Consider the following 23007-nt stretch of genomic DNA (forward strand, 5'->3'; position numbering starts at 1 on the left):
CAGATATAATTCACTGAGCAGTTTGGGTTGAATTCATAATAAAACTTACCCCAGCCAAAGCAGGCATAGTAATCGAGATGAATGTCTTTGTCATGGCTCAGTGTTGTCCAAGGGTGTCTGCCAGTGCCCAAATTGATATCCTGCTTTGTTGATTGCACCAGTGGATACCTCCAAAAGGGGTAACCTATATAGATAGTTGAACTTGAGGCTGAGTTAAAGTCTTTTTCCAGTAGCAGAAAGATTCTACTGGATCCCTTTGCATTTTGATTCCAAGTGCAGAAACTCCTTTAATGGGAATGCCTTCTTCCCTCCCTCCTTCCCTCAGAAATTGTTCAATACACTCCAATTTTCAGCCTCATCCTGAATCCTGAGGGATTCATGCAACCAGGCACATGGAATAGTACAGCTGTGGGGCTCACCATGGTGGACTGAAAGGTGAGTACTGAATTAAGCTAGGCTGATGAGTATTTTTATACTCATGCAGATGAGTGGCCTTTGTTCATCTTTAGCTAATGGGATGGTCTACAGTGGTAAATAAGAGTTACCTACTGCTTCATCAGTTTCACTGCTTGAGGATTTTAGGTATGTTTTTTTTCCTTCCCTAAGCTCAGATGAGACATAATTTATGGCTGGCAAGTTGGCTTCACTGGGACTTGCACCTGCTCATACCAGAGTCAGAATCAATGCTTTATTTTTCAAAGATCTTGTTGGTCTAATAAACAAGACTGGAATATTTGGCAGCTTCTGGATCATAACTGCTAAAACACTAGGCCCACACAGGGTCTGTACTCAGAATTTTCTGTACATCACTTAAAAATGTCTCAGAGTCTTCTTAGTAAGAAAGCAGAGCTGAGAGGTTTGTCTGTCTCAGTCTAAATACCACAATCCCCTACCACTAGTGAACATAGCAGAAATTTGTCAGCTGTGTAATTAAAAATGCTCAGAATCTCCAGAATGGAACCACATGCAAGATTAAATGGAAAAGATTAATACTCTGAGCTTAGTTTCTGAAAGTGCATGTGGGACATTTGGCCAATACTGTGTACCATTCTCACAGATAAAATCACAGTCATTTTCTAGTGGCAGACAGCTTTGCTCCTTAATGTCAAGCTGAGCACAGGTTGTGCATGTGCTGCAAATTAGTTTGCATGTTAGATTGACATGAAATGCTTTTTTTTTTTTTCAGGCTTATCCAGAATCAAATTACAGCCAAAGGGGTGAAGTGCCTCAGTGAAGCTCTCAAGGAGAACACGACTATTCAAGAAATCTGGTAAATGTCCTTTTCTCAAAGGGTCACTTTGTAAACTTCCTTTCCCTTTAAAACCCTACTGGCCTTACTACTTCCCAGCCTAAAAAATTCAGAGCAAGTTTATGTGAGGCAGGGGTTGTAGTTCCAGCTGTGGATTTCAGACATGTAAAAAGCCACTGCCATTGAAACGTTTCCTTGTGTATTATGAATGTCAGGCAGTTTTCTTGGTTCACATCTGTCTGTACCACTGATTTGCAGAATCAGGGCCTGAATTTATAGACCCAGCTTTGCTTGTTGTTTATATTTTTTAACTTCTGAACATGTCCGTGCTTTTCAGGACCTAAATGCCAAATAAGCAGGAGATGGTTACCTTTAATCAGCATTACTAGTCTGCTTCACAGCATTTGTGCTTGGATTTTTTTGGGCGGTGCTCCAAACATACTGAAAGTGCTAAGCTACAAGATGATTAACTTTTTGTAGGATTTGTTTGTTGTAGATTAGGTGGGCATCACATAGTCACACGTGTACATTTAAGGCAGAAAGCCAAATACCACATTCCTTCCCTCACCTCAGGGAGCTCAGGAGTCAATAGAACTGAGCTGGTTTTAGCACTGCTGCTTTATTATTGAACATGAAATTTATTTTTAAATATATGTATTTGTTTCAGTGAAAGGACACTGAATTCTTGCATAGAAAGACAATGACTCACTGTCTGACTGGTGTGTTCCCTGGAGATGTGGAAGAGGTACTTTTTCCAAAAGCCACTGTCAGCTTTCGTCTACAGAAGAGGCATCAACTTCCCCTCAGATCATTCTGAATCTTCAGACTGAAATCTGTCTTTTGATTCTGGCCTGAATGTTCAGAGGCATTCATTAACCCAAGTAATTTCATAAATCTGCATGGTTTAATGGATTTCAACATTTCTGAGAGCAGCACTTAACCAGGCTGCTCATTTTCAGGGGTATAAGTATCAATGTAGATTATCTTTATGTAGCCAGAATTGAAAATTTAACTATCAGTCATTTCACATTAATAATACTTGAATGCTTCACAGAATTTTCTTCCCATGTTGTCATGGAAGACACAAAATGCTCTGTAGACTTTAAATATCTTTAAACCAGCCCACTGTACAGTAAGAACCTTTGTCAACTTTGTGCTGCTTGCTGAAATGCAAACAGCTGGGTTTCCAATGCCAAGTTCAGTTACTGGAGCTCAGGTGTGTGTTCAGGTTTTATTTCTGAGGGAGAGCCTTGTTCCTTGGATGTGCAGTGGGAACAGCAGTGCTGGATCCAGCCTAACACCCATTCCCAGCTGAGAAGCGTGCAGCCCACGTGACATTTCAAACCTCTGCACCAAAGATGATGCACACAGATGATGGGAAATGGTCACTACCTTACTTTCACTCACATCCCTTTTGTTCTCCTCCTCCAGCTTGAATGGGAACCTGATAAGCCAAGAAGAGGCCAAAGCTTTTGAAAATGAAGAGCGGATCATTTGCTTTTGAATGAGGACTTTCCCATTTTGCCAAGTTGGTGTTAACAAAGGCTACTCCTACACTTGGACTGCAGAGTTTATAAAGGCATCAGTCTACAGTGCTCGTGGCAGGAGAGAGATACACAATAAGCTGCCTTTTTGTGAGCACACTGCACTCCCTCAGCTCCATCTCCTACCCTGCCTGTTATTTTTTATCCTTTTGGTGAGTGGGAAGCTGTCTGGGTAAATAATTAATGTTTGTTTGGTGCTTTGAAGATGAAATGCAAAGTGTTAACAGACTAAGTCCACTGGCAGGTGTATCCATTTTGATAACTGAGTTTAGATCTATTCTGTACAGTGATGTAAATAATCTGTTAACTTATTTATATTCATAAATAAAGACATACAAGTATGCATATACAAGAAAGGGTGCAAGATGCACAAACTCCATCAGCTCTGAGTATTACCTGCCTCAGAACTGAAAATGAATATATACACAACTTTACCAGAAACAGTATCTATAGTAGTTGCTTGGTGTTTTGAACATTAATTCCTTCTTCCTGCCTAGAAATTAGGTCCCTCTTTCTCCACTGACTACAGGCAGCATGGCAGACACTGCTTTTTTTTTTGTTGTTGGGGTTTTTTGGATGGGTAGGAACAGATGCATCGGGCTCAGATTATTTTCAGTAATCTTTTTGTCTCATATCAAAGCCAGTCCATTTTCTTCCATGCAACCAGAAGCCCTTGCTGCCATCACATTTTTTTATGGTAAAGCCATAACACGGGCAGTAAACCACTTTTGTTTCACATTTCCAGAGGGCTGCATAGAAACAGCTGCCTCCTGTTTCCACAGTGTTTGTTCTGGGAAGGGGGTCTGGACAGAAATGTGAACAATTAATTAGCAGGCTGTTCATTGCCTTGGCTCCTGGCCTCAGCTCCGTGCTGGTGCCACTACACCAATGTCACGTTGCCCAGCATCAGTGGGGAGAAAGGACAATTGAAAATCAACTGTATCAAGTAGAAATCCCTTCTCCCAGCAACAGGCAAGCACACAGGAGGATTGAGATTGGCCTGGAAAGCTTTTAGTCTGTGCTTGAATCAGTGGACACAGCAAGGCAAGGGGCAGTAGTAATAACAAGGACCAGCAAGAAAACATTATCCTCCCCTAAATGATTATTGCTTAGGTGTGGAGAGCCTGGTTTAAGCATGGCTTAAAGAAAGAGGCCATGAAGGTATTCAGCTAAGGGAAAAAGCAGCCTTTCCCAGGCTTGATCCTGTAAATAATTAGGTTCTCAGCCACCTTTTATATAAACAACAAGATTCTCAGACCGTTCTGTCCTTGGCTGCTACTGGGAACAGACAGCCAGTCTGGGAATAGATATGAAGGTTTTGAGAACTCTTCATATCGTGGTGGGAACACTGATCTTGGTTTCAGTAAACTAACTTCAGGTATTGTAAACAAAAGGAGGAGCTGAAGTTTTCTCTACAGCCTGTCAGGAGCTCAGATTTTGCAATATGCATGAACTTAATTAACACGGTTATAAAAAGTGACTGATTGAGTGAATAAACGGAGTCAGATGCTGAACAATAAAGTTGGGCCTTCTCCCTCCAACTTCAATACTTAGGGAGTGTAACTTTAGAGGCTTTAAAAGAAATCAGTTAGTAAAGGAGTGGGATGTTTGATTATTTTTTGTGGGAGCTTTATAAACTCAAACTCTACCCCCTACACTGTAGGGGGTAGAGTTTGAGTTTATAAACCTAAAATGGAAAAGTGTGAGCCATTTTTCTTCCTCTCCATGTTACCATTCCCCACCCCCTGCCCCCAAACTTGGAGAAACAATTCTCCAGTTGCTGACAAACACACAAAACCTTGGTAGGTTGGAAGAAGAATCTCCAGTTAAAATCCCAGACCAACGAACCCTCACCTCCTCATCTCCCAAATCTGCCCCACGAAGCAAAGAAAGTGCTTGCTTTGTAGGTCAGAGCTTCTCCATTTCCTATGAGGTAGCAAACCTTTCCTAGCCCTCAATTCTGTCTACACCCTTCAGCTCCCTAACACATTCTCAAATACTCACTGGGCTTCTCACAAAACCTGCAGTTATAAAGGATAAAAAGGGAAGAAAACCAACTTAGTTATTTTTCAGTGGCTTTTCCTCCGTGCCTGTGGTATCAACACTGATTTTTCCCAGGGAGACAGATGAGGTTTTCCAACCATGCCAGAGGGAACTCAGCTAACTTGAATGATTTCTGCACCTGAGCCATTTGTTTACTGAAGCAAAAGGGCACACAGTTACAGATGAGCTGGATTTCAATTGCTAAAACATCTGCCAAAGCAAAGCCTTTAAAGACTTCTCAGTGACTTTAACAAATCAGAGACTCATGCACCTTGTCAGAGTGTGTTTTGCCAGCCTGCTCTGATGGAAGGGAGAAGATACTGGTGCAAGGAAGAGCCTTCACCAGAGGTGTAATTTGCCTATGTTTGAGGAAGTGTGCTCCTACTTTGCTCTAATCACAGAATTATTTGCTCGTTTACCAGGTAGAAAATACGTTTAAAACTACAGTTCCTGTCCTTGTTTCACTAATTGACTAAAATAGCATCCCTCAAACTTTCCAGTGCAGTCACATCTGCCCCTTTTTTGGGCTAGAGCAGCCTTTGGCATTGTTTGCAGTGACAAGCTCAGCCCTGTTGCAAATCTTGTTCCATACCTGGCTGTTACAAGCTGGGCATCCAGGGGGTGTTTTCAGGGACAGCAGCATTTACAGGGCTGCAGCAGCAGCTAAATGCAGCCTCAGGATAAATGTGGCAGGATCAAGCCCAGCTCCATGTAGGACAGAGTTTGGCACTGAAACAAGATTACAGTGCCAGAGACAGAGCAAGTGACAGCCACTCCTTCCAGAGGTGATTTTGGGCAGCAAACATTTGTTTGGATGGACTGAAGGTATGAGCACAGCTCACTCTGGGTTTAACAAAACCAAGGAGTTTCATAGCATCCCGCTCCCAGCACCCCCAGAGCAGGGGGTCTGCTTCACAGGGCACATCCCAGCTCTGGGAGCCATGCAGGGCAAACTGGTGGCTGCTCTGGGAGCAGCAGGACATCCCTTGTTTATCTGCACAGCATTTCTGGCTGAGGCTCTTCCTAGACTTACCAACCTGTTTGTAAGGGGCACTGGAGCAACACTTCTGCAGCTTGCAGGGAGAGCCTTGTTTACTCAGAGACAAATGTAACTTTTTTCAGACTTGTTTGTAATTTGCTCAAGCCTTCTCTGTACACTGTGTCATGTTTTTCCACTCGTCCACTGTGATAATAAACAGCTTTTTAAAGAACTAGCTGCCTGCAAGTGCTCGGGCTTTGCTGAAGCCCTGTGGAACAGACGCTTGGCTGCATCAAGATGGGACAGTGACACCCCAACTAATTCTGGCTGCAGACAAGAGAGAGGAGCTGCCACAGCTGGAGAAGGCCTTTCACAGCTGCTACTGCCCATGAGGGGCCCTTCCAGCAGCAGGTGCCAGTCCATTTAGGGGCAGCATGGGAAAGCACAGTGGTGCCTCAGGGATGTGCTGCAGCCGTGCTGCACCCTGGAGTCCTCCTGCCCCACTGACTGCAGGAGCTCTTCTCATTTCCACCTCCTGCTGCTGGGGGCAAGGCTTGCTGGCTGGAGGTGTCACCACTTGTATTGGGCTGGTGCGAGCTGTGTGTGTTTACTGGTGCCAGGTGACGCTGCAGCCCTCAAGGAAGCCCTGCTGTGACACAGTGCAGGCCTGCTCCAGTCGAACACTGCCAGGTCCTCAGGACAGGGTGTTTGTCTGAGCCTGGTGTGGCTCACTGTTGTCACACGTGTCTCCAGGTGCCAGGCCTCAGTTTATGACTTGCAGGGTGGTGCAAGGCCATGCAGCCTTTGCTCTTCAACCACAGCCAGAGCAGGATCCCAGTCCCACTGTTCCATGCCAAGGGAGTGGTACTGATGCCGAAAATACAGCAAGACACCTGTTGCTGTTGACCTCATTTCAGAGAGATGAGACACACTCTTTTCAGGAGTGAAAAAAGGTTTATTTTTTACATCCCTTTGTGTGAAGTTTTATAAACCTTTCTGTGTCTATCTCCAGTTGGTCAGTAACAAGCTGTTACCCCATGGTAATTGGTCAGTCTTGGACAAGGCATGTACATGCAAGAAAGGGTTGTTTGTGAAATACTGTTGTCATTCTTAAAGCTGAGACGGTTGGGATTGTTGAAACAGGTGCAGGAAAATAGACCTAATCTGTAGAATTATTTTGCAGAGAAACAAGTTGTTTTTTGCTGTTGTAGGCTTCTGTTTTCATGAAGAGATGTTGGCTTTCTCAGGGCTGTGTTGGGCCAAGTCAGGATCCAGTCTGCAAGGCCTTACACACACACACCTGCTGTTTGCCACCACAGACACCCATGCCTGCTTTTCTGGAGCTTCATTCTGCTCCCTTACCGTGTGTGAGCAGACAAAACCAGAGCCCGCTGCAGAGCTGTACAAATGGCTGCAATCAGGCTGCATCAGAGCCAGGTGAACAGCAGCAAGGGATGGGTTTGCCCTGAGGAAGGAGAGGTCGCTGCAGAAACTACTCTGTTTTCAACTGATGGAACGAGTAATCTCAAGCTGCAGCTGTACACAAAGGTCTCAACTGCTCCTTTAGTAGGTAGAAACAGAACAGCACGATTGTGCTAGATGAAAATGGAGGCCAGGCTGGGAACTGCCAGCTGCACTCAGGAACTCCAAATTTTCTCACAGGAGGAGGTTTCTCCTTGCTTGCTGGAGGCTCTCAGTTGCTCTGTGGGATAGGTCAGCCTTCTGAAAACACAGCAGAGCTACTGGGGCGAGTCCTTCCTCACTTGCCAGAGTGGGAAGAGAAGGTGAGAGGATGCAGGGAGTGTCACAAGTGCTGGGGGAGTCCCTCTTCAATCCTGGGAAATTGCTGATGGAATCCCCTGTGAATCTCGACAGGGCTGAGGTCAACCAGTATTCATTCTCCACACCCAGAAGTAAATGAGAACTGCAGAGTTTGAAATAGCTGCCCTCAGGTACACAGGAGGATGTGAAAACAGGGATGATGCTTCAGAGAAAACAGCAGCTTCAGCTTCAGGAGCATCAAGGCATGAGAGGTCACAGCAGGTGGGTTAAGGGATAAAAATTGGCCTTAGCCAGGGGCAAAAACTACAGTCATTGCTTTATACTGGGAAAGCAGGAAATGCCGTGTGCCTGTTGCAGGCAGGGAGCCTCTAGGTGATGCACTGGAAAACAGCAGGCTTTGGGCAGTGCTGATGCCACCTCACCCACTCGAGGTCAGCACCTGGAGGGCTCAAGCAGCCCTTTAGGGTGGCAGTACATAAATCCTGCCACACACAGGGCCTGCAGCTGCTGCTGGCACCAGGGCTGGTGGCAGGGGGGCTCCCAGCAGCTCCACTGTGCAGTGCTGGTCTGAGTGCTGGTCTGAGAGAGGTGCCACGCTTGCCCATGCCAGCCCCGCGTAGGCAGCTGGCTCGGGAGGTGGCGGCTGGTGACACGGCTGAAGGGACACTTCCATCGCTGCACAAGTGTCCCCCTTGCTCCTGTGGGGCACGGAGCCAGAGCTCCAGCTGCAGCAAACCCCTTCAAACAACTAAATTATGCCCAGCCTCTCCTGTCTGGGGATTCCCCTTGTACACTGAAGGCAGAGACTTAATTAGCTGCTAAAGCCTCGCCAGCCGGGAGAGTTGGACCTCACGGATTGGAGCAAATGAAGCCGTCAAGCTTCCATGCTCCCATTACCTGCCAGACGCTTTAATCCTGACTTTAGCAGATGTTAATCCCGGCCCGGGTGACTTGTGAGGAGGAAGGCTGCTCCCTTGAGGAGTCACCCGGGTCCGCAGGGGAAGGGAGCGGCAGAGAGGAGCCCGGCGGGGCGGGAGCAGCCCCGCGGCGCTCACGGCCCTCAGCGACAGGGCCCGATGGGCTCGGGGAGAGGCCTGGCAGCTTCCTCTGTTTGAAGCCGGCTTACAGAAACAACTAGGAGGGAAGGGAGGGGGGAGGCTTTGTTAAAATGTAAGCGCGTGTTCAAACAAAGCAATCTGTAAACAGGAAGAAAGGAAAGTAGGGCAGGAGCTCGACACAAAGCATGACTCCGAAGACAAGGGGCCAAATGCGGAGGCACAGAGCACCTGCCATTTCCAGCGGGCTCGGCTGGGGCCGCGTCCCTGCGCCTCAGATCTGCCTCTCTGTGCTCCTGCCTTTACGAGGAGTGAGTCATCTTGCGTCAGCTGAGGATGGGCTTTATGCAATTATTTATTTATGTCAAACCCTCCTCCCTGCCACCATGCATCCCTGATCTCATCCCCCTCAGAAAACAGATGCTTTATTACATGAGGGCTGGAAAACTCCATCTCACTTGGCTTTTGCTGAGGCTCCTTGTTTCGCAGTGGCTGGCTGGCAAGGAGACAGCAGGAATGAGCTGCACAGCACCTCACGGGCAGTGTGCTCTGCTTGTTCTGCTTTTTGGACACCAGCATCCCTGTCCCTGCAGGGTGGGATGGAGCAGGGAGCCTCCTCTAGTGAACCAACATGCTGAGGGATGTTTGCAGTCACCAGCAGGCTCCAGCCTGCACTCCCCCCAGGCACAGACATTGCTCAGGTGTCATAGCCTCAGAAGGAGAATGAGACCTTACAGAACAAGGCACTAAAGCACCAGGGGAGGAATTTCCCTGTTTAGCTCCTGCTGCTGCAGGAGACTCTTCCCACCTTCCCGCTCTCTTTGCTACTGGGTGTGTGTTGTTCCCCTGTTTCTGCTAAAAACAACACAGCATCCAGAAGTGGACATGGACCACTGGCTGTACCAAACAACTGTGTGGTGGCAGGGCCAGACACACACACACATGTACAACATCACCATCTATCGCTGACAGTTCCCAGAAACACCCTGGGGACTGCACAGCATCCCAGTTCATCCTACAGGATAAGCAACTTGGGGCAAAGGTGGCATGTCTCATGTCCCAGCCACAGGAAGGTAGGATGTGATACCAACAGATGCCACTAATTTAAATTTCACACATGAAATCCTTCACCTACTGAACTGGAGGAATGATTTCCTGCAGATTTTTCTCATGCAAAGCCAAACTCGGCTCTAACTAGTTATCGATTGCTTCCATAACACAGCTGAGGACTGAGCAGGAAAACAGAGAAATGACCAGTTAAGGAATTCAGGCTTTCCAGAAGACAACTGGGAGGAGGGGTGGTGGAAAGAAAGTTACTCTAAGAAATGATAGGAACATGTTCCTCAGTTATTGCATCAAACTGTTTCTGCAGGCTTGAATAATTGATGCATTAGAACTCATCTCCCACAGAGAGAATTGTGATGATCCAAAAGTCACTGTGCTTTAGCAGTGGGTTCAGCTTCCCCCAGCCACACCAAAAGGCTTATCTCAAAAGTGGAGCAAGGATGTGCACACAGCCATGGGGGAATCTGTGCCATCAGTCCGTGGATCACATTCCATCACCCTGCACAAGTCACCCTGGCTGGGAGCACCACCCAAGAAGCATCTCCTGCCTGGAGAGTGAACTCCATTCATTTTCTCCCACATCCTCCACATAACCTTGGTGAAATGCACTTGGTTTTACTCAGAGCTCCCACAGCTCCACTCCCAGCTGGTGTAGGGGGAGAGGTGTAAAATCACACCTTCCCCGCAGCAGACTTACCCTGTACACTATCTGAAACCACACAGCTCAGCTGTGCTCCTGTCCTCATCTCACTTTACATTCAGCACAAGGGCTACGGCTCCCCAGCTGCTGCAGGCCAGGCAGGAAGGTTTGGAGGGGTAACTCAGCCAGCCAAGTCTCTCCCACGCACAGCTACCTGCTGCAGGTGACCTGACTTGCAGGGCTGCAGCCACTGCCCCAGGAGGAAGTTTCCAGGCAGTTCACATCACAGTGCTCTGCCCTTGTCAGGATGCTCCACTGAAGAACAATTTAACACCCACAGTGGCTCTGGGCAGAAATTCCCTCCTCCAGCAAGGTGTCTCTGCAGGAGGTTGTTATAGTAGCCTCCTTCCAGCTGTTCTGTTTAGGAACAGACCAGAGTGCTGGGAATAATCTGGGACGAAGAAATCCATGCACTGCCCAGCCACAGATATGCTGTCAGGGAATCAGTTTTTAGGAGGCAACCATGAAGTGTTTTGGGAGGAAGCTGAAGTGGAATTTGGGTTTGAGGAAACTGTAGGAAAGAGCAGCTATTAAGTTACCTTGATCCTCTGATGGGGGTTCCCAGACTCCAGGTGATGAAAAAGGCTGTTTGCTACCATCTTTGACCCATATTCCTTTTTTTTTTTTTTTCATTTGGAAACCACCTATGAGTTTCCCTACCTGCTGACCTGGCAGCTCTAACTTATGCTACCCTTGAAGGCCATTATGTCTGCTGAAGACCTAGAGAGGATGCATTAACCAGAGACATCTCACCTCCAGCCTCCAGCCACCCCCACAAAACAGCAGCTACATCAGCTCTTGTCTGCTGAGACCTTCCCTGCCCAGAGGGATACAAGCCTGTCACATCACTGCTTGTGGGACAGGTGAAGAGTCAGAGGGACTCAGAGGGGCCAGAGGCTGGCCTGAGGGTTGTACTCGCACCTGCAGGACTGCAGAGAGGTGAGATGCCAAGCTGCTTTTCTGGCTGTGGCTCTAAACCATGCACTGCTTTTCCTTCCTCTGTTCCAGCTAAGACATACAGAAGTTCTGTCCCACAGCAATGCCTCTTTCACCAATACTTTAAAAAAAAAAATCACCTGGAAGTGTGAGGAAAACTGTGCTTCAAAAGATTTATTACATATATTTGTACATATTTTACATGAATGGAATGTTAAACATACAACCTAAAAATCAATAAAAAAATATTTTCATTCGTGATTATGTACTGGCAAACCACTGAAAAGAGTACCTTAGAACAACTTAAGTCAACTTGCAATCATACTGCTCAATTAAAAAAAAAACAACAAAACAAACAAATATATTTTACATTTACATTAGACATTGCGAATTACATTCCAATTTCTGCTCCGGGTAATGAAGGAAGGTATCTTGTCCATTACCACTGCACATACAGGTGGCATTTCAGAAACTAGCATGGACTTCCCTCTAACTCACCGTGGGCAAGGTTAGCTCTGTAGGAAGAGGCATACAAAAAAACAGGGAGTACACACTCTGCTCCCTCCCAGCAGGTATCTGCCAAAGGGTGGAAGAGCCAGAATGAGGTTTGTAATCAAGGGATAAAGGTTAACGCTGGATCACCACTCATTCAGTGCCACACCGCAGCTCTTAAAATTTGTTACAAGTAGTTTTTATGTAGCTCACTAAAGCATCCCCTCTACAGCTAAGCCACCTCCTTTCTTCCTTGAAAGTTATAGTGCTTTGGCAATATCAGCTAGGGGAGAATTCTTCACTGTATGGTAACAAATATTCCAGCTTCATCTTAATATATGCAAGAGCATAGAATCAAGCTTTGATGTCTCTTCCTCTTAGAATTTCACACCTTGAGAGCTTGTGACCAGTCGTGTTGAGAAGTGTTTACTATGAAATATAACATATCAGCATTAAAAGGGACAGATTTGAGAGAAAACAAGAGGAACAGGATTCAGCAACAGATTATGTTCTTGCAACGTCGGGTTACTTACACTTGAAACTCTGCCAAAATTGAGCAAATCCTATTTATCGTTGCAAAATCTTTGCCAAAGCACACCCAAGGGCAAAAGTCTCTCAAACAAACACACATAGATTAAAAGCTGCCAGAAAGATCAGTGAGTGGGCTGGCTGCCTTCTACTTCTTTACACTGGCAACTTATTAAATCCAAGACAGAACCAAGTCCAGCCTTTTTCAGGTGCAGGATATTCTTATGGTGCAGGATATTCCTTTTTCAGGTGCAGGTTACTCCTATGGTGGTTTACCTGAGCAAGTCTTCAACAACTAATAATGCCCCACAGTGAGGTCATTTTACAGCTTATCCCATCATCAGCTCTGATGTACTAATTGAGACATGACTTTACAGAACACAAGCAGCTTGGAAAGCCAGCCTATAATTGTGGAGTAAGATAACCAAATGTAATTTGAGAGTATGGACTGGATTGGTTTTTTTAACCCCCAACAAGCTAAACCATCTCCAACTTGATTTTAGAAGCAGCTTACTTATGTGGAGAAACAGAAACATCACAGATTTTTCATTCAGGAAAACAAATCCTGGACATAGTTCTGTCGTGGATTTCTCACACAGAGTGTTTTGAATGACAAAAAGTTAAGTGGTAGGAGCTGCATGAAAAAAAACACATTTGGCTGGATTGCAGGAAATCCATAAGAAGCCTTCTCTTACAGTTACAACCTCTTACATCACTTTTGCTGATGCCAATGGAAAGCCTATTCATATAGGAATATGGCCTAACATATATCTCATCTTCAGCTAGGCAGAGAAGAAATGGATACTAAAATGACTTTAAAGCTCAGAAGGGTTGGAAAGTGAATCATCAAATATAGCACTCATCAAAAAAAGAGATGATCCTCCACCACCAAAGGTGAGCTGGAAGATCCCATAGTAGCACTTCTGCACTCCCAGGTGTGTGGTAGTCTCTCAGCAGGAAAATCCCAACAGCACAGCAGAATTAGTACCAAATTTGCACACAAATACTCCTTCAATACAGGAAAATGGCTAAAAGCCACAAGAAACTCAGAGAGATCACTGCCTGCATCAAAAGCAACGTTTTGCCACCATTTACAAAGAGAGATAGTAACATCCAAGTGCCAAGTCCCTTGCTTTTGATGGAACATGGAAGAAATGGAGCAAGTTTCTAAAGCCCTCACATAGAAAAGGCAGAGCACTAAAAGCGTTCTCCAGCACATCTCGCATATTACACATATCCCTCCATAAACACCCAAGATCCACATTTCTCAATAAAAATTTTCTTTCCCATATTTGCTGAGATTTCAGTTTCCTGGGAGTCTGTTGTATCAGCTCTCCAGCCTTTCAGCAAGGCTTAATTAAAAACCCAGTGCTCCTAAAATTAAGAAGTAGGATAAATGTATAAATCTTGAGATTCAGTCATAAACCCCCTTTACATCATAAGAGGAGAAGCAGGGAAAAAAACCAAGGTCACAAGTATCCACCCACATTTTTGTACATACCCTACATGTTTTCCCTTCCAAAATACCCCAGTACACTTCCCCTTGATTATGACAGCTAACTTGACTACAAATAAGACCATCTGTTTTTAGCTTTGTCCCTCCCAAAATTAAAATACCAATAATTTGTGGTGTGCTTCGTATTTTTGCTTTTACATCCTGCTCAACTCATTGCTGAATGTACACACTGCAAAAAAATGAGCTACCTCCTTCCAAAGGGAAGCATTATATATATACTGACTTGTAAGAGCCAGGACAAAGGGTGCCCTGTGCTGACAGCAGTCTTGACTCCCTTGTTATTGTACGGGGTATGGTTAAATACAAACCAACTCACAGCCACCTCCACTATGAACTTCAAAACACGAGCTGCTACTGAAGAGACATGGGTATGTTACAAGTTCAGAAAAATCGCACATTTCAAGACAGTGTCAAATCTACTCTTCCCCTGCTGGCAAGCAGCATGTTTATGGCAGACCTGAGTATGGGAATTATTTCACACCCTTACATACTTAGGGAAGATATAGGCCAGATGACAGAAAATACTCTGAAACAGCACAGAATTGGCAATCTCAAGATATTTACAGGCAAAGAAGCATATTGCACCGAAATTGAAGTTATTGCTTCTTGTGGACAAGTGTGGTGTTCCTTGTTTGAGATACAGGACTTGTTTGGTGTTTATTTTTCCCTTCTGAAGCACAATGAGTTGACACCCCTGTGAGGACATTTTCAAAATGAAGGTGTTGTCTGTGACTAGAGCTGTGCCTACAGCATGGTCATCACCAGCTGATGGTGACAGAAAGCGTACCTAGGTGAGTTTCCACTGGTGTTTTCAAACCCAAGCATCACTCATGCTTCCAGGGTCATTCCAGGCTTGGTCTGTCTTACAGGTTTTGATACAAGAAAACCTCCCATTGTCTTTAAGAAGAGATTTGTGGATACCAAGAACATCAAAGTAAAGCTCACCTTGTATCAGTTCCTCAAATAATCCAAGCAACTGCTGCTCTACTGTGCTGATGGAAGCAGCCATGGACTCTTGCCTGCAAAAACTTCACCAGTGCAATAGCTAGTGACCTGCTTTTCCAACACTGTTCCTAAACATGGGACAACAGTCCCAACTGCTGGGTCTTTAAATCAGCTACTTCCATCTGAATACAGAAGCTGAAGGGTTTTGAGGAAACAGTAAGTGAACTAGAAGTATGAACTACCAAAACCGAGCTCAAGTTGCACACAGATTTATGTTTCTTGTATTTACGTACTTAACCCTCAAGCCAGACTATCTATGACCTCAGAGCACAGGACATCAAAACACTGACCTACCCCCTTTACATGGCTACAGGTGAGTTTCTGCAGGCATGAAGCCAACAGTAAACATTAAATCAATGCAAATGGAAAAGTTTTACTTTCAGAAGATATCAGGAGTTTAAAACATTGGGAAAATGGGCCTGCAGGCAACACCACTATTTGAGTATCACAGGTGCTGTAGTTCCACATCCCCTCCCTCCCTCCCCCAAGATAATACAAGGCAACACAAATATTCTCATCAAAAAAGGACTCTGTACAGGGAATGACTGTACATTTGATGTGACTACAGAATCAAATGTGTGACAAAATGATTCTGCTCCCACTGAAAAAGAGAACTCAACAGGGCCCCATAGCTTACAGGTTCAGCTGAAACCAGTGATGCAAGCCCAAAAGTATAGAAACTGCACTGGCAATTATGACAATTATCTAGTTTGGACTCCTTTAGATTTGCAGCGCAACAAAGGCATTTTACAGAGCAACATTCAGGAGAAAATGTTATCAAGGGAAGAACTGCTATTCCAGCAAGATGGGAGAGTTTAAGAACATTAACTGCACTTCTTCTCCCGACAGTAGTTGCTCCTGTTCTTTGCCCTTTTTGATATAATCACAGCAGCAACAGAGAGAAATGTGTACTTAAACAAAACAAACAAACAAAACAAAAAAAACCAGAACCCAACCAGAATTATTTATGTACAAGAAAAAAAGTCTGAAGTGTTGTGCAACTTATTGTAGCCATTGAAACTCACTAAGAATACTGTTGCTAATAAATATTCATAAACTCTTCCCTGTGTTGTGAAATTCAGAAACTACTACAATTAGTTCTCGATATAAAAAGTATGCTTCTAAACCCTGATATCTGTTCCAGTTCATTGTCTTTAAAAAAAAAAATCAATTTTAACTGTGATACTTTGTGGGAACTAATACATATCCACAGTTTTACTTGGTGTATCCACCCAGAGACAACCTGCGTTTTGTGGAGCTCTGGTATACCAATATAATACAGTAAAATAATAATAAATTAAACAAATGCAGATGAATTAAAAAAAAAGATAGAAAAAACCCAAACTAAACAAAAACCCACACTGTCAAATGGTGGTCTCCACACGAAGACACCAAGGGTTTAGATGCAATGTACTACAGATCCTGCGACCAAAAAACACATTCAAACAAGGAAACATGAACTTGCGCATGTTCAACAAATAAACACAAATCCCATCTCGATGTAATCTCACCCATGCCTATAAAAACCTCTCCCCATGCCCACACTTGCAGTTATTCATTTACACCTCAGGAGGCAGCCTGGAGATGAGAGTAGTACAATAAAATAATTACCTGAAACATCTTTAAAAAAATACCCGTTAAACAAATTACCTTAACTGGCAGCACTTAAAATTGGTAATTCATTTCTTTTTCCTATTTTAAAAAAAGTTGCATAGCTGTAAGATTTTGCTTTGCTGCATTTCTTTCTGTCATTTTGACTCATGAGCAATAAAAGAGACGTTTTAGTTACTTAAATAGCAATACAATGTGCAGATTTCAACAATCTCTGTAGCTTGATCAATATAAATTAGTTACCTGTCTTGGTTTTACTCTTTGGACTGCATTGTGACAAAGGTTTAGTTACAAAACTTTGAAATACAGTATTCCTACACAGAGCGGGTTATGTTTTCTGTTCTTGAAAAAAGTGAAGAACGTAAAACAGGGTGTGAATTCAGTAAATTAAGGTCACACTGTTAGATTTTATTTAGTTTGCCATGTACTGTTCTTCAGCCAACGAGAAGGTGAAAACGTTCCCACTCCGATCTGGGGCCATTCCCCTGCGAGGGTCTCAGAGAGCACGTATCGAACGTCTCCACTTCCACTGGAGGCAGTAGGAAACATGTCCAATAACTCGCTTCTTCACAGAACCAGAAGTTAGGCTGAAATTTGGAACTTTGGCCTTCGATACAAAACAGTGTCAGTAATGTCTCTGGGGAGTCGATTGTTACAGGATGTGCAGCATTTTCAAAATCCCTGTGTGTCCTTTGCATGAGTGTTTGGTATACTGAGCACTACTGTCAAGTAACGGTGTCTGCAATGCTTTCTCCGTGTCACTGTCCATCTTTGCCTTTTTCAGCCACAAAGAACTAAGTCTCAAGCCAGGCACGCTGTGTTCAGCAAGAGAACCTCACATCTCCTATGTTTTCTGATCAGTGGAAGCAGCTGTTGGAAAAGCAGAGGAGAAAATACCATTATTTCAGTACAGAAACCATTCAAACAGCATGAGCACAACAACTGAGTTTTCCTCCCCTTTTTTCCTAAGTCCCCAGTTATCACCATCCCTGCTGTGGAAAAAGCAAATAGAATTTAACATGAGGCTGGACAGCCATGAGCATGTACAGAGACACAGGTGTTCATGAACAGCATGCAGCCTTCTGCCACAACCAGAGACTGGGGGCAATATAGGAAATGTGTTTGGTTATTAATTTTGGCTAACACTGGCCTGAGATCAAAACAGTTATCTCAGTAGCAGGATATCTTCCTTGAGGTTTTCTTTGCTAGCCCTACAACACAGGCACACGAAGCAACATGAAACAAATGCACAAATAAATGCTAGTCATGAATACTTCAGATTTTTTATTTTTCATTTCCTTCAGAACAACAAAACCAAACTCTCAGCTACCAGATAGGATTTCAGATATCTCTATTTCTCTAAGAATTGTGATTGTTGATGTGCTTTGCAATGCTTAGGGGCAATTATTTAATGTAACTTAAAGTTTCTGAGTCAGTCAACTAAAGAATAAAGCTTTAAACTTTTAACAGAGATTGCAGATCTGCAACCATTAACACAAAACATAAGCTGGAAAAATGCAAACTTCTGTGAGATGGGATAGAAGCATGTCAACATTTTTCATTTATTTATATGCTTTAAACATTCTGGAATGCATTAACATTAAGGTAGTTTTGAAAATACCTAGTTTCAACCTTTTCATATGATTCCAAAAGACTTCTGTCAGAAATACATGTCAGTACTCACAGAACAATCCAAAATGACACAGTTGTATTATTTTAATTTTGTTTCATTTCTATGGAAAAATCCTCTTAGAAAGTTAATGCTAAAGGTTTCTTGACACTGACTTGCCACTTTCCAGTACTAAAACTGGAAAGACCATGCCATGCAAGGATGTAGAAACCTTCTGCCTATATTGCAATATACATCAATTCTTACTGATTAATATTGTAGTTCTGAGACACAGTAGTAAATTCACAATTAAAAAGAAATAGTACAGTGATTTCAGGTAGTCAAGATATTTATTGTTGGAACATAAATAAACATTACCTAAAAATATGAGTCTTGTCTTAATCTGATGGATGCTCAGGGCAAGATCTATTTACTTCAAACCATTCATCTATGCAGCTGTTGGATACATGACAAAAATGAGAACAATTGACATGAATACAAGTAATATTTAGCAGTAGGATATGAATATAAATTGGTTTCTCCATTTCAATGGCTAGTAGAATTTTATATTATACAAAGAAGTATATACATATGCACACATCACTGGAAAAATTAATAACCCCAAACTACAGTAATACTTGGGTATTAAACAGTGTTGAAAACCTAAATTTCTTAAGTGTTAAAATTTTCTAAGGAAACATTTTACAAATTACAGACTTCATACACAGGTTAATTAGCTACTAACATCATCTTGCTTGTATCATTCACTGACATTTTACCTTCTGTAAAGTACAGACACTTATGAAAAAACAATATGAAAGAGGTTAAAAAACCAATCCCCTCCCCTCTCTGCCCAACTCTATTAGCATTTGACGAAACTTAAGCCCATATGACCTAACTCCTCAGCCATGATACACATTCCTTCCCCATCCAGGTGATTTTCCAAGAATGAGGAGTTTGTAGCAGGGAAAATGAACTTCAAATGCATTTGGTATAGATGCAGAAACATATAATTTAAAAAACAACTTTAAGGCTGCTACTGCTGTTTCTTTGTTATTTTTAAATGCAAAAAAGCAACTAAGTTTAAGCACTTCTTTAGGCACCCCTTAAGAAGAGTTACCCATAAATGCAACCTTGTGAATTTTACATCCATTCCAGTAAAGAATACTTGCCCTTTATGATATATGCAGAGGCAAGGCAGCCGTGCTATAGTATCTCCTTGCTGCAGCTCTTCCAGGCATATTGCACACTCCCCAGCGTCTTTACTCAGCACATCCTCTGGGGAAAGAGCACAAAGTGAAAGGGTTAAGAATCAGACTACTACAAGCAAAATGTTCTTTATTCAGAACATCATGGACAGCCATAGAAGATATCTTTTGTCCTGCAGAAAGGCAAAGATCAGTGACACACCAACTGACTGAAGATTCAGGAGAACCCATGCTCAGTTTTTAACTTGGAAGTTCAAGCCTGAATGTAACATTTCTCTGACAAGGCACTGTAGGTAAATAACTAGGTAGCTTCTAAACACTTAGCCTGTCATTTGATTTTTCTACTCTCCTACTCATCTCTCTTGTATACATCTGGCTTTCTTCCACCAGCCTTGCTGGTAACTCATATTTCACACCTTCAACTTCTTCTCACCACACTAGCATGTTCTACATCCCATCCACCTTTTTCTCAGTGTAAAGTATGAAACTGCCAACTGTAGGAATGTGAGATTTCCATGAAGGAAAGGTCACTGCTGTATAGCTCCAATGAGTCCTGGAGACTGAATTTTTTGCAGCATTACCAAGTCTGAGAAAAAAGGAGGAAAAAGTAAATTACTAGGAATGCAGAAGAGTTGGCTTTCACTAAGAAGTTTCTGGGAAAACATATTATTTTTAATAAAAACCTTCTCTCTTGGACACTTCTCTTAGCCAGAATGTGGGATGCACAATTCAGTCATAGCACAAACAGAAGATCACATAAGGCCCTGTTTGCCAGATGCAGATTAGAAATCCCTGTTAGACACAACCTCACACTCCACAGGGCACTCCCAACAAGAGACTACATAGCAACCAAACTGGCAGATCAGAAAGGTGCACACTTGGCAAAGTAAGTCCACATGTTCAAGTTTCCATGGTTTCATGGGAAAAGCTTCCTCTTCATTGCCAAAAGGCACCTTGAGTGACTGCTTATGGAGAGTACCTTTTGCAGCCATGACTGAGAAACCAGCAGCTCTGGGCTGTTCTCTCCTGTGGCTCCATCACCACTGGCATTCCAAATACAGAGAATGACGGACTACTAGAAAGCTACCATGGCAGCAAGAAAGTAAAAGGAAATTAGGTCTACATTGTTTCCATCAAATGACAGTCAGCTGTCTTGCAGGTGCTTGAGGTTCTAAAGCAGTGCTTATTTCAGTCTCCACTACATTCACTGGTTATTCTAAAAATCCTGTATAATGCCACATGTGCAGCACCATGATGGAGATGTGAAAAACATCTTGCATGAAGTGAACTATTATAAAGAAAACTATTCAAACAAAAATATAAACAATATACATCCAGCACAACAAAGAAAATTTTAAAATGTATTTTAGGCTCAGTAAACTCCTGTTGTTCAATCAGAAACTGTAAGCTTCTCAGAAGATTAGAAATACTAGGGAGACAATGTAATTTAAAACAATAGAAAATATTTTAAGAACTCTTACCTGTCAACTTGCCCAGAAGAGGGAGCTAAGGATAAATACTTCCTTGAGGTTGGATTTTGGTATTTGATTGCTTGGGGTTTTTTAATACAAAGGTATTCTAATGTCTGACCAGGAAGCAAATACTCTCCAGACATTGTCTGGCTACAGAGATATCAATCTTTGTCTGATGCTGTCAGACTTCATCCTCTTAGAACACCTCTTTGCAAAACTTTACAAGAACTCCTGTGAGCAGTTCTCTTCTCACAGTTAGGTTGTAGGAAGCAGCACCATTAATAATTCAGGCATCTATCATACATACAGAGCATACTTAATAAAAGTAACTTTTTCCACAGAGTCCCTTTATCAGATCAGCAGCTGCTACCCAAACCAAAATGGTACTAAGATATCTCTAGTGAATTAAATCCCAGTCTCACTCCCTCAAGCACTCTCAAGAGGGAAGCATTTAGTCAAGCTTTGATAAGAGAAATTGAAAAGCTGTCCGATAAAAACACAGTTTATAAAAGAAAGCATTCCTGTGAACAGCTTTCCCATCGTTCTCTATTGTACATGCCTGGCTTATCCTGCACTCCCCAGACTGCACAATGCTTGGGTCTGAACTCCCACTGAGCAATTTAACAAGGTTCTGCACCTTTTGGCTAACATTAGGGCGTGATGCCAATTCAAACATTTGTACCTCCCACCAGCCCTGGCGTAAGTGTCTGACACTCCTTTTATTTTCCCTCCAGTGTTCCTGAACTCTCCCTTTTGCCAGTGCTGGCCCTCCTGCACAAGTCCCTGGCAAACAGCGTGCTGCCCTCCCTGGCTCCACCCCAGGCTTTCCAACTGGGACGAGGCACCAGCACACACAGGGCTCTGCCCAGTCAGGCCAGGGGGAGCTGCTGCTGGCACAGAGCAGACTCAGAAACACAGTGCAGCTCTGCCATCCCTGCAGGAGAGGCTGTGTTAACAGGTCTCCATGCTCCTCTTCCTCTGCAATAATGAGGAATCAGCATTCCCTACTTGTGCAAACCTCATGAATCCTACCTAAGGCTCTTGTGCATAAATACTGAGTGCAAAAAAATAACTGCTCTAAATGCCCAGGTGTAACTTGCACATTAACATACTCCAAACCCATATAATTAAGCTTATAGTTAATTACACACATAGAGTGATGACAGCAAAACCAATCCTTCACAGACTTATGACACCTTAGATCTGACTTCCTTTTGACCATTTTAGGTGATTTGGATCATCAATCTCAGACAAAGAAAAAGGAATGAATAATCCAGTTAGACCCGGATCTGGTCAGAATTTGTTCTGCACTCTCCTACACCAACATACTGGCTTGTATCAGATGCAAGTCAGTTTAAGGGCCATTTAACAATGACTTTTAAACATACCTGTTACAGAAAAATCTGTATATCATTTTGCACAGAACTACTGCAGTCTGAAGAGGTTTTTTGTTTTCACCTTTTCCTGCAGCAGTGATTCAGCAGATACATTTTATTCTAAAAATTTTCCCTTAAAAAACCCAAACCAACAACAAAAGACACAAACCAAAAGAAGGAGTAAAGTAGCTTAAAACTTCATCAATTTTATGATTAAAACATTTATATCAGTGTATTACCTAAATTAAAGTGGGAAGAGGAAATAAGCCACATTTTTCCATTTCACTCACATGTGGGGACACAGACAAATACCACACCCCACATCCAAGTGCACTGCCCTCATAGGAGGTAAACGCTCTCCACCTTCCCAGCTACTTGAGCGAGTACTCACTAGCCAAAGACTGGTGTTAAAGATGAAATCTTGCAAAAGAGCATAGCCTTTCCCTCCTGAGTCTGCTCAACTACTTCTTCCTCTTCTCCTCTATCCCTGGTTACTACTGTTTTAACTTGGGGTTGTCAGTAATTTTTCCTCCTAAGCTTCTGCTTTTATCTTGACTGGAAAATAAATTCTGTGGCATTTCTGCATTTATAGCAAAATAGGCAGTAGAGGATTTAAAAACAGGCATTCTGGCAATTTTGCACATACTTTAGCATTTAAAAACTTTTCTCAGAACTTTTGAAAAGGTATCTAATAATTATGGAAGCCACTACCTCAGCCATGATTAGGATTATAGGCAATATCTGTGATTAAAGTGTCTTTAAACTGAGGACTGCAAAAGTGTATGCACTGCATACCGTCTGGATAAGGTAATTAAAATCTGTGCTGATGCTTTTTGT

General features: G+C 43.2%; 2 protein-coding genes across 12 annotated transcripts in view; one reads left to right on the forward strand and one right to left on the reverse strand.

The window, feature by feature from the left end:
- Positions 1 to 6172, forward strand: part of NOD1 (nucleotide binding oligomerization domain containing 1) — a 28385-nt gene extending 22213 nt beyond the window's left edge. For 3 of the 11 annotated variants that reach the window (XM_074539375.1, XM_074539378.1, XM_005480988.4), the window contains exons 11-12: positions 1187 to 1270; positions 2681 to 6164. In XM_074539375.1, the coding sequence (XP_074395476.1) occupies positions 1187 to 1270; positions 2681 to 2753 (157 nt within the window). In that variant the 3' untranslated portion in view covers positions 2754 to 6164. The other 8 variants (XR_012580017.1, XM_074539401.1, XR_012580011.1 and 5 more) reach the window with 7 other exon arrangements.
- A 5340-nt stretch (positions 6173 to 11512) lies between these two features.
- Positions 11513 to 23007, reverse strand: part of ZNRF2 (zinc and ring finger 2) — a 58915-nt gene continuing 47420 nt past the window's right edge. The window contains exons 3-5 of the mRNA XM_005480989.4: positions 19287 to 19392; positions 18493 to 18570; positions 11513 to 17375 (exon numbers count right to left, since the gene is read on the reverse strand). Of these exons, the coding sequence (XP_005481046.2) occupies positions 18513 to 18570; positions 19287 to 19392 (164 nt within the window). The 3' untranslated portion in view covers positions 11513 to 17375; positions 18493 to 18512. The remainder of the gene's footprint in view (positions 17376 to 18492; positions 18571 to 19286; positions 19393 to 23007) is intronic.

The sequence above is a fragment of the Zonotrichia albicollis genome, chromosome 1 (assembly GCF_047830755.1).
Source record: "Zonotrichia albicollis isolate bZonAlb1 chromosome 1, bZonAlb1.hap1, whole genome shotgun sequence".
Taxonomy (NCBI): domain Eukaryota; kingdom Metazoa; phylum Chordata; class Aves; order Passeriformes; family Passerellidae; genus Zonotrichia; species Zonotrichia albicollis.